Here is an 11,633-nt window from a genome sequence, read left to right as displayed (position 1 = left end):
CTGGGGCGCACGTGACCCGCACTGGGCACGGCGCTCATGCACACGGGGCACGACCCGTCCACGCCACAGGAGGAAGAGGAGGCAGGCGGACGGCAGGTCAGCAATTCTACTTCAGGGAACGGCCGATGCCGACCAGACAGAGCAGGGCACAGCTGCACCGCGCTGGGCTCCGCGTCACGCTGGCTCAGTCCCACTCCCCATCCCCCTCGGGGGGCTCCTCGTGTGGGGCCTCCAGGTCACGGAAGTGGAAGTTGGCCATCATGTCCCGCACGGCCAGCATCAGCCTGTTCAGGCCCTGGTTGTGGTTCAGGCCCTCGGCCGCACCGTCCTCTGGCCTCTCCCCCTGTGGCAATGAGGCTTGTCTGAGCAGGGCCTCTCCTGGGACGTGGGCCCAGCCCCCCAGCTTCCCTGGGGCCCACGTCCATGTGTCTGACAGGCCAGGCTGCCAGCGGGGTCCGTGGCCACACCGAGGCAAGCGGGCCCTTGCGTGTCCGAGCTGGCGGCCTGGCCCAGGCGGCACGGCCCAGCTCCGAGGCAGGCGGGGTGCCCACGCGGCTGCAGTGCTAGACGTCCGCGCAGGAAGGCGCCCCGCCCCCGGCCGGCCCACGTACCTCCGCGGTGTAATTCGGCAGCAGAGACCGGAAGAAGAGAGCGATTGTGTTTCCGTGGCTGACGGGACTCAGCCTGAAAGAGAAGCCAGCGAGGTCAGGAAGCAGCTGAACGGATAGGGAGGGAGGTGACGGGGAGGGGGGCCAGTGTGGCTGGCCTCTTTAAAACGGCCTGTTGCTGAGCCGGAGAGCGGGCGGGTGGCCCACAGCCGCCGGCCCTCTGCCCCGCAGGAGGCCTGGCTTCTGAGAAAACACTAGCTTCCAGGGCTTTCCAGCACTGGGAGCGGGGAGTGTACAGGCTCCAGAGTGCACATCTGCGAAGACCCCTTCTGCTGACACGAGGAACTGCAGCCAGCCCCCTGAGCGGGCGCTGACCCGCCTGGCAGGGACCCTGGTTTGCTCTGAGAGGCCGTGGTCTGCAGAGCCTGGGGGCGGAGGGGCAGACGACCCCGAGAAGCAAAGTCCCTCGCCATCCTCGGCGCCATGATGCCCACAATGTCGGCGTTTCTTGAACCCATGACGTTAATAACGCTTTCCATCTGAACTGACTGTAGAATTTGACTGGGAACTATTACCCTATGAACACACAATCCGACTCAGTGAAGAAAAGGGACTTCACTCTATAAGACGTGTTCCGTCAGCATCTGGAAGGCACACGCCCCTTACGAGACAGCCTGTGGGCGGCTCTGCCCGACCCACGGCTGCAGTGCCGGGCTCCAGGTAAGGCCATCACTCAGCCCCACAGGCGTGAAGGGAGCACCGACCCGACCCGGTTCTGAGGGCCGCCCACACCAGTGCCGCCCAGCCCTGCACGTGGCTGGGGACCAGTCTCCGCTCCTCACCCGGCAGCCTGCCCCACGGCCCTGCCACACCCTCCCTCTGGCACCTGCCACAGCCCCTGCCGGGAGGCTGCATGGACAAGCAGGTGAAAGGGCGCGGCCTGCGCGGCCGCCATGGCTGCTCCGCGGCCCACGTCTGGAGGGAGCGTCAGGTCCCGGGGCCCGAAGCCAAGGAGCAAAGCAGCAGGTGGACAGCTACCTCTCTGGCCTGACGTAGGAGTAGATGGTGTCCAAGGGAGGCAGAGGGTCAAAGCCCATCACAGACTGCGTGGTCACATCCTGCAGAAAGGGACACGGCGGAGGTGGCGCAGAGGCTGGCGCTGCTCACTGACACCCTCCGGCAGCCTGTCAGCCGGCCCCGGTCTGCATGGACCTTGCGGCCGCGGTCGGCCCTTGGCGCCAGGCTATCCACCTTCAAAGGCTCCGGGTGAGGGGTGGGGGAGCCGTCTTCCCCCCAGGACACTCGCTGCTCTGCCCAGGCCTGGTGACTCAGTGGGGTAAGTAACAGAATCACATGGTCGCCTTCGCACAGGCCACCACTTGTGCTCAGGACTTCAGGAGGTGACTTCAGTGCAGCAGGCCACAGGCCACAGGGCCGAGGCGAGGGTGCCTGCACGTGACCCACCGCGGGGGAAGGCCAGCTCGCAAAAAGCTCCTGGGGCAGCCTCCACTCACCGGGGGCAGTGCAGCCACAGCTTCCTTGATCTCGGACAGGACCACGTGACGGTGGATGTTTCTGGGTGCACGCTGGTACAGCGCCTTGCGCCTAGGGCCCCGGAGACAGGGACAGCACTGGAGTGGAGCCCACCCCACCCCTCCCAGGTCTGCGACTGAGGTAGGGCCCATCGGGCCGAGCACTGCCCTGTCCCGTCCCCCAGCCCACCTGCTCTCACATGCCTCCACGGCGGGGTCCCCGGCGTCCACTGCCTGCAGGACCTCACGGACATTCTCTTCCAGCCAGCTCATGGTGGCGGGCTCCTTCCACAGGAAGTGCGACCGCCCGAGGTACAGGCTCACCAGCTGGCTCAGGGCAGGCGGCTGGCTGTGGGAAGGCAGGGCCTGTGAGAAGACCCCCCCGGGCTGGGCCTCAGGTGCCTGCTGGCGGCTGCGGGGGGCTTCCAGGGCTTGCCCGCAGGGAGCCGGGGGGGTGCACGTGCGTGCTCTCTGCACCTCGCAGGGGTCCTGTCTAACAGGAATGGAGCACAGCAAAGGAACCCGGGCCTTCAGGCTCTGCCCCCTTCTGGTGGGGAATGTGGTGCTTTGGGCTGCAGGCCACTCGTGCCTGACAGCTCCGTGTCCATAGGCAGGGGTCCCAGCCCCTGCGGTGGGAGACAGTCTCACTGCCGATGCGACGTGTGGCAGCACCCGCCGGGGGCAGGCACCCCCTCGGAGCGCACACGAGCATCTGTCCCCAGGGCACCCTCCAGTCTTCACCTTATCTCGGCGTCGGGTCCGAAGAAGCGGTGGCCAGCCACAGCGGCGTCCGGCCGCACGCTGCAGTACTCCAGCAAGGGCATCAGAACTGCGGGCAGGAGCAGAGGCCCCGGTGTCACGCATGGCCTTCCTCGGGAGGGGGTGGGGGCTGGGGGGACACACACCTCCAGGGAACATGGTGAGGGCTTGCTGGAGCAGGACGGAGGCCTTTTCCCGCGCGCAGGCGAGCTCCTGCTCGGGGAGGTCCGCTTGCTGGCTCAGCAGGAAGTACGCCAAGGGCACGGAGAAGGCAAAGTTCGGGAGCTGGGACAGGTTCCGATGAGCCTACAGGGGGTGAAGGCCAAAGACGCGAGTTCACAGAACTTGGCGTGACAGTAACTTCATTCCTGCCTGGGGTCTTCTCTGCGTGGAGGACAAGGCCGTCATCCCCCCTCATCCACGGGGGCATGTCCCAAGACCCCCAGTGGGTGCCTGACACCACGGACAGGACCGAGCCCTGTACAGCCATGTGCTCCCCGCACGTGGACCTGTGACCAGGTCACCAGCAGCATCAACGGCCTTCGACGCCATCTGAGGCGCCAGCCACGCCAGCACGAGCGCCCGTCCTTTTTGTCAGTTTCACGGAGGGCGATGACTGGTTCTCGCCGTAGGTCTCGGCTCAGCATGTTTTCTCTCACCGGCCTGAGAACTCGCCCGCCCTCACTCACCGAAGGCTCCCTGGGACTTCCCTGTGGCGTCTCTGAATCGCCAGCGTCACTGCTCTTGGGCTTTGGGGCCATTATGAAGTAAAATAATGGTGACTTGAGCTCGAGCACTGCGACACCACGGCAGCGGACCTGACAACCGAGGCGGCAGTGTGCAGGGTGGACATGTGGGCAGAGGGAGCCTCGTGCCCCCCGCAGGATGGATGGTGCCCGTTTTCATCACACTCCTCAGCGGCACACAATTTAAAGCTTATCAGTGGTTTATATCTGGAATTTTCCACTTAATTTTCCATTATTTTGGGACCAAGGTTGACCCTGGGTAGCTGGAGCTGCAGGCTGGGGAACGACTCTGCGAGGACCTGGGAGGCATCTCGGCAGGGGGCGGTTCAGATGGCCCCGGAAGCAATGCCCCCAGCCCCAGCAGCTCTGGGGACGGGCCGCCCGGCCTCTGCCTTTCTCTGCATAAATGAGAGGACACGGAACGCCACGTTTTCCCTATCAAGTGGGACACGGTCACCATAGTTTTGGAACCTTATAAACGACCGTAAACACTCCTCAGCAGCCCTGCTGTGGGGCCTCCCTGCAGCCACTTTTCTGTGACTCCAGAAACGTCACTAAACCCGGCACCCCAGCCGGCACTCCTTGGCCAACTACACTCCGACGACACAGATCTCACGATGATTTACGCAGCTGCCTGTCGATCACACGCCAACAAGCGGAGTGGAAAAGCTCAAGCATGCCCGCGCCCGCTACAAGTTCTCCCAACAGGTTTGGTGTCACCCGAGACAGTGTGTCCTGCCGAACGTCATGTGAGCACATGTGTCAGTTCAAGAAAAAAGGTGAAAACGTTCACGTGTTACATGTAACCCCGTCTGCCTAACACAGCGCTTCAGCTTGTCAGCCCCACGACGGTCATTGATGAGGCACTCTACGCCTTTCCCGTGCCCAGTCTGACGGACGCATCCAGGCGCTGGGGCCTCTGCCCGCGTGTAGGGGCCTGTTCCTGGTCTACGCCGGCCCCCACGGCCGTGGGTGCATGCGTGCTCATGTGCACGTGTGAGCAGGCTGAAGGGCAGACAGCCAGGAGCCCCGGGGGTCCCCCAATCTTGCCGCAGCCTCGCCAAGCGCCCCATGCAGCATGCAGGACGCCGGCACGAAGGTCTGCACTGCACACCTACCTCCCACTCCTGGAAGAGGCGGATCAAGTACTCGTAGTTCCGAGCACGCAAGGCCAGGTGGTCGATGAGCAGCAGCATGCACAGGGGGTCCTCATCCGGCTCCAGGCTTGAGCGGGAAGGCAGAGGGAGACAAACCCGAGTGGGCCAGTGTGGGCGCCCACGGGCCTGCGGTCGCCGAGGACGGGACCGTTGCCCCTGCCGGACACTTACCTGAGGATGAGCTTGCAGTACTCCAGAGCCGTGCGTGGGCAGCCGCGCTTCTCTAGGAAGCTCATCTGCTTGTAGAGGGCCAGGTAGAAGCTCCTAGACCCAAGAGAGTTCCTCGTGAGCTAGGGCGACAGGAAGGCACAAGGCCACGTCGCCCGGGGGAACTCGTGCGCCGGGCCCACCCTCTGCTGGCTGGCTGCGTGGGCGTGTCCTGTGTGGCCTAATCGCCATGAATGCTTGAGAAGGTCCCTGTGTCCGCAGAGGTGATGCTCTGTTTGTTGTATGCAGCTATGTGTGCGTCTATGTGCAGAAAACCAAGCTTATTTGCTAGCTGGAGCTTTTAGCATTTTGGGTATTTTTGCGTTTTTTGGTTTTTTTTAACCATTTATCATCTAAGGGAACAGAGTTACAATCTCCCACGTAATTCCAATTTTAATTTATCCTCAAATTTCAATAGTTGACATTAGCACTGTTGTGATTTAAAGAATCCTAGTTATTTTTGTCAATAACCCTGTTAATGCCTGGAAACATTTGTATCTCATAACCTGTCTCAAAGAACTAAGAATTTAATGAGCGAGACCAAAAAAAGCCCCAACACAGCCAGTAGAGAAAATTCAGACCCAGCACACAGTGCAGACGAGGGGTAGAGGGAGCCAGTATGCCTGGGACCCAGGACAGAGGGCTCGCCCACCCTCCCAGGGCCCTGGTGACCAGGCCGAAGGCAAGGCCAGGGGGTGGGGCAGCGGGGAGCCTGCTGAGGCCATCCAGGCCTGACCTGGTAAGGCTCGAGCAGGGGCTGAGGGTGGGAGTGGGGTCTGTGAGAAGAGTCACACGCGCACGACCATTCAATGCGGGGGACGGCGTCAGGCTGAACTCAAGCTACTGATTTAAGAATCGTGCACACAAAGCATCACAGCGCACTGTAAACAACCAGGGTCCTTTAGTCCAAAGACACAAGAGAACACAACAGGCCGCAGGTGAAGTGGCTGAGCTCGCTCCTAACACAGAAGACAGTTAAGCCCGGCCAGCCTGAGCCGCGCATCCTCGAGCCCGGCCCTTCTGCACGCAAGCTTGAAACACAGTGAGATGCCCTGGTCCGGGACCTCCTGAGGACAGCCCAGGCCACCTGCTCCTGCGTCACCCACACTCCTGTCACCTGTGACGGCTTCAACGCACCAGAGGAAGAGCAGAGCGTGTGGCACCTGCGAGACCCCTGGGCGGCCGGCTCACCTGTTCTCAGGTCTGCGGTAATCCAGCCGGCAGGTCCCACTGGTGAGGCTGAACAAGGGGTGGAAGGCACACTCCATGCTGTACAGCGCTCTCTCTGCAAGCCACACGGACAGCAGGGGACAGCGTCACGGCCACTGGGCAGTGACTGCAACCCCATCCTCTGCGGCTCGCAACAAAGAAAGCTCTGGAAGGAAGGAGGCCACGTCGCTGGGACTTTGGGGAGTGACAGAGCACAGACGTGACCTTGGGGATCACTGGGCCACTCCGCACTGACTTCAGCCACAGGGTCCGAACCGGCAACACCAAGATTCTAGCCAGAGAAATGCAAACACACGTCCTCACAAAGCCCGTCTGCACATGTCCCAGCCATGAGAACGGCCCGGGCGTCTCCCAAGTGCTGGTGAGTAACAAAACGTGGTCAGTTCACACAACAGAACATCACTCCGCTGTCAAAGGATGTGAATGAAAGAAATCGGAGAGAGACACGTGTTAAATGATCCTATTGATAAGAAATGTCCAGACAGGCAAACCCAGAGACGGAAAGGAGACTGGTGCCAGGGGCTGGGGACAGGGAGGTGAGAGCTGATGGGCTGCGTCACTTTTGCAAGTCATGAAAATGATCTGGGATCTATGAGGCTGTGCAACTCTGGCACCTACTAAAACCCATGAACTGTATGCTTTAAATGGGGGAATTTTATGAATTACATCTCGATAAAGCTGTTACTTTAAAAATAGCCTGACAAACCCATCTGTATCCCGTCACCGTATAAAACAGCATCCGGGCCACCAGCCTCTGCGGCACTCCAGTGAAGAGACTCGGGGCCAGGAGCAGCAGGGCGGCTGTGGGGCTCACCTACGAGGTCGCGGGCCATCTCCTGGTCCTCCTGGAACCGGCAGGCGTCGCTGAGCTGCAGCAGGGAATCCACGTGATAGGGGCTGGTCTGCAGCAGGACCTGCGGGGAGGGGGCAAGCTGCCAGGGCTACGGGCAGGGCCTGCCGGGTCACACGTGGGTGGCGCCCGGCCCCAGGCCTCTCTTTTCCTCAGGCATTTAAATCTTGGGGAAAATACCGCCAGGGGTGGTGAAGCCCAATCACTGACGTGATTCAAAGTGGGAGCTTGGACCTGGTGCCCAGGTGCCTCTGTGCCAACCCTGCCCCACGCCCCAGGAAGGAGCAGCCAGTCAGCACGCAGGGACCCCGGTGCCCAGGTGTCTCCCACGCCCCAGGAAGGAGCAGCCGGTCCCCAGGTGGGGAGGCCGTGGCGGGCCCTGGGGCACGCGGGGGCCCACGCACCACGATGTTGCTGGGCTCCATGGAGTCCACGGCGGCCGTGAAGCGATGCTGTGTCTGCTGGTACTCCTCGCTGTGCTCAAACGCGAAGGATGACAGGCCTCTCCTGGACTCCAGCAGCCGCATCGACAGACCTGGGGAGAGCACCATGTCAGCCAGACGCACCCCCTGACCTGCCCCTGAGAGCTGCCACGTCAGAGCGCTCCCCCAGGGCGCTGGGCTGCCTGCCAGTGGCTGGGCCACAGCAGCCGTCCTCCCTGGCCTCTTCCTAGAAGGACGCTTCCCCGGGGACTGCGGACACAGCATCGAAATCCCAGGACAACATGAGGACCACGCAGCTGCCCACCATCCAGTCTGGCTGGCTGCAAACACTGTCTGCTTAGGGCCAAGACTGGGTGGGCACAGAGGACAGTGTCGGGGCCGGGCCAGGGCTGAGGAGATGGTGGTCATGGCCCACGACTCGATGCCCTTCCTCTCTGCTGCTCGTGCCCAGCTTCGGTGTTTCTCCTGATGCACCTGGACACTTCCGTCTCTTCTTAGTCCCCTCCTGGACTAGGTCGGTGGCTCCAGGTTGCCTTGGGCTCGCTCTCTCCTGACAGCCGCACCTCGGTCCACACCCCGCGGGACCGCACAGCTAACGAGCCCCCACCCCTGCCAGTGCTCAGGGCAGCCTCGCCGCCCCGGCTCCGAGGGTCCGAGGCTCCCAGATGCCCCTAGGTCATGTGGCCAGGCCCGTTGCAGGGTGTCTACCCGCCGCGCGCGGTTTCTCTTCGCGTGTACTCACTACTTCGCAACAAAATATAAAAGATCACACTTTAAAAATGAACTGGATTGCTTGCTATGGTATAGGAGCCACAGGAAAAAAGAGAGGGTAGGCCGAAGCTGCGTTAAAACATGGTCAAGAGAAAACGCAGTGGGCGTGGGGGTCTGTCTCCCCCTCCACCCCACGCCGGGGCGCTCCGTCACACAGAGAGGCCTGGCCCAGCAGGCTCGAACCCCAGTGGCACCCAGCGTCAGCCAAAGCACAACCCCCACAGCTGCAGCCCCTCACCTGGTTTGGTGTACCGGGGCCAGGTGCTCTTAGGGGTCGTCAGCCACGTACACTTGGGGTACACACGCTGTCTCTGCCGTGGCCTGGAGGGGCGGGACACGGCACAACCTCACCTTCGCTGCCGACCTCTGCAGGGGCTGCTGAGCAAGGCCGTGGGGCAGGCAGGGTGGGGGCAAGCGTGACGAGGACGCATGCCGACCGCGCCAGCAATGGAACGTGAGCACGGCCAGACGCCGCAGGGGACCGTGACCTAAACCACCGGCGACCAGAGAAAGAGAACAGGAACACGGGAGACGCCGTCCACCAGAGCAGCAAGAAAGTGACAGGAAAGGGAAGCTGAGAACCGAAATCAGAGACACCAGAATGAACGCAGCGTGCAGGTGAGGCCGAGCGCCCACAGTCTCGGGGCGCTCCCTCAGCTCCCCTCTCCCGAGACCCAACCCCGCCACGACGGCTCAAGAAATGCCTGGCAGTCCAGTGACACCAGCACGTGTCTGCACGAGAGCTAGCCAGACAGAAAGTTTTAAAGAGATAAATATAACACAAGAAAAACAATAAACGTAATTACCATCAATAACTTGAATTTGCACAGAAATAAAAGCAGGTGAAAACGTAAAGCAACGGCAGAAATGGACCAAGCAGATGCAAACAAACGAAGCCAGGGTGGGAAGAGGAGAAACGCCTGCCCAGGGCAGTCCAGGTGACAAAGAGCAATATTTTAAAGTAAAAATGTTTCCCATTAATAGTCCCCAAAGAAGACAAAGTCAGAAGCCTTCGTGTCATAAATAACACCAAAAATAAAAGCAAAACATAAGGTAAAAAAACATTCGAAATGCAAGGGAAATGTGGGCAAATAACATGAAAAAATCCTCAACCTTGCTGATAGTCAAGAACAGTCAAGGCACCAAGACTGCCTTCCGTCTGCACCTTAAAGCAGCTGCGGCCGCTCCGTGGGGGGTGGAGGCAGCTCAGCTGCCCTGCGGGGTGGCGGGGGACACGCAGCCAACCCGATCAGGACGCCCGTTCCCCGCAATTCCACCAGAAATGCCGGCACAGACGCAGGGGGACCGCAGCCAACACACCGCCGGGCGCCCGTTGTCAGGTGGAGATCTCACGGCAACAGGGCCCGAGGAGGCAAGCCGTGCGCGCACAGAGGCCCTGGGGAGGCAGCCGCCCGCCTTGAACGGATCTTTGGGGGTCAAAGCAGACAATTCTAAACCGCTTAAATCTTTAATGAAAAGTATATAGTTCTACAACCAGAACAAAGATGTGCTTGAAAAGACAAAGCTCTGTGGGCGTGCAAGGCCCCGGGGACTGGGCTCCGGGGTGGCGTGTGCCTCCGCAGACCACCTGCATGGACCCGCGGGCCGAGCACGGCTCAGCACGGTGCCGATGGCACTGCCCACTCGGAGCTGCTCTTTATCGGAGATTAGGCCCATCCCGGAACCTGGCGTCAGCTGCGCTGCTGACTGAGAAGCAAAAAGCTGCCTAAGATTTTGGGGCTAGAAACTCAACATTTCGGGCTTCTTAGGCCTCTGTGGGAGACAGGGTGCAGGTCAGCGCCCCGGCCACAGACGAGGTTGGACACCAGCTGCGCCCTGGACCCCCAAGCCCCGCCCCTCTGGGGCTCTGGGAACCCTCTGCAGTTTACACAGCCCGTGGCCCTTACCTTTGCTCTCCCAGGACGGCTCGGGCACCAAAGTACCTCTTCAGTTCTGTGTCTGGATTCAAGTGTCTAGAAAATTAAAAAATGAACAGAAAAATGGAATTGAGTTCTTTTACAACGATTCCGGGAATTTTAGTGTCCCATAAAGCCCCGCGAGGAAAACCACGTGTGGGCCAGCTCCCTAACCGCGGCGGCCCCGGCCAAGGCCGGGCAGAGACCTGCAGAGGTCGCCATCGACTCAGGGAAGGGGCGGCTGATTTCTGACGGTGGCGAGGACCTCGGCAGCAGGGAGAGGGCTCCACTAAGCCGCCACAGGAACAAGAGGGGGCCGATTCGTCCCAAGACGGCACCCCACTTCAGCACTGTCCAGAAAGAGCGTTCCCACGTACACAAAGCCAGGGGAAGGGCCCCGAAATGGAGACCCTCCCCTTTTCCTCCTCCTTGTTCCTACGCCCTAATGCTTGAGAACAAACTCATATCACTTTGAAGTAAAAAACAGCAAACTTTCTTCTTCTGAGGCGTGCTTCCTCGCCACGGAGTCCGTGGCGACAGCCAGGAGGAGCGGGTGGTACCTGTGCTCCACATACAGGATGTGCTTCTTGGAGCTCGGGGGTGGCGGGCCCGGGCGCTGGGACCCGCTGCGGTCCTCGATCCTCTCCAGGACGCGGTCGATGTCCTCCAGCCCGCAATCCTGGAGGCCAACCCGAAAGGCCACTCAGCACACCCAGCACGTTAACCGTCTCACAGCCAGTGGCAGGATGGTTTGCTTGTACAAAGAGCAAGCCTCCTACGGTTTACTTCCTGACGCAGCAAGCACGTGACTTAGAAGAGAGGGAGACGCTTCCCGAGAGGTGGCTCGGGGGAGACAGAGCCCTAGAGCCACGGGCCCTCCAGCAACTGCGTCACACGCCCACAGCCCTCTACGTACAGGTGCTCTTCCCGCTTCAGGGGACCGAGCTGGAGCGTGTGACTCTCAACAGTCACAAAGCCACAACCTCTTTTCAGGACAAACAGAAGTGGACACCAAGGCCCCCAAGGCAATGATGGGAAAGTATTTTCTGATGACTCACTGCATCTGGGGGCATCTGCACCCCACCATCGAAAGGGTCTGTGGCACTAGGACAAGGTCAGGGCCAGGGCACAGGCCAAGAAGAGGCTGACAGAGGCAGGGTGGGGCCGTAACGATCGAGGACCAAGTGGACAAACCAGCAGCGAGATCTGGTATAGAACGGCATTTCCTCAACCTTTGCAGCCCTCACGCCCAGAGGAAGCCGGTGAAGCGGCAAATAAAAACAGTGACCTCAACCGCCCTGAGGGACAGCCAGACACTCACGGATTGACGTACCGAAGCTTCCCCCGCAGTGCTTTTCTTGTTCTTCTGTTTCTTTTTCTTCTTTCGGAGTTTGCCACTTGCGTTTGACTAATA

General features: G+C 60.8%; 1 protein-coding gene across 1 annotated transcript in view; it reads right to left on the bottom strand.

The window, feature by feature from the left end:
* Positions 1-92: 92 nt before the first annotated feature.
* Positions 93-11,633, bottom strand: part of TCF25 (TCF25 ribosome quality control complex subunit) — a 17,683-nt gene continuing 6,142 nt past the window's right edge. Inside the window, exons 4-19 of the mRNA XM_039846595.1 lie at positions 11,553-11,627; positions 10,780-10,898; positions 10,211-10,276; positions 8,542-8,624; positions 7,494-7,624; positions 7,054-7,153; positions 6,201-6,294; positions 4,974-5,066; positions 4,764-4,869; positions 3,046-3,205; positions 2,882-2,969; positions 2,331-2,489; positions 2,123-2,213; positions 1,647-1,726; positions 612-684; positions 93-343 (exon numbers count right to left, since the gene is read on the bottom strand). Coding sequence (XP_039702529.1) covers positions 185-343; positions 612-684; positions 1,647-1,726; positions 2,123-2,213; positions 2,331-2,489; positions 2,882-2,969; positions 3,046-3,205; positions 4,764-4,869; positions 4,974-5,066; positions 6,201-6,294; positions 7,054-7,153; positions 7,494-7,624; positions 8,542-8,624; positions 10,211-10,276; positions 10,780-10,898; positions 11,553-11,627 — 1,677 coding nt within the window. The 3' untranslated portion in view covers positions 93-184. The remainder of the gene's footprint in view (positions 344-611; positions 685-1,646; positions 1,727-2,122; positions 2,214-2,330; positions 2,490-2,881; positions 2,970-3,045; positions 3,206-4,763; positions 4,870-4,973; positions 5,067-6,200; positions 6,295-7,053; positions 7,154-7,493; positions 7,625-8,541; positions 8,625-10,210; positions 10,277-10,779; positions 10,899-11,552; positions 11,628-11,633) is intronic.

Source organism: Pteropus medius, unplaced genomic scaffold (assembly GCF_902729225.1).
Source record: "Pteropus medius unplaced genomic scaffold, Ma_sr-lr_union100, whole genome shotgun sequence".
NCBI lineage: Eukaryota > Metazoa > Chordata > Mammalia > Chiroptera > Pteropodidae > Pteropus > Pteropus medius.
This window is presented reverse-complemented; position numbering and strand designations above follow the sequence as displayed.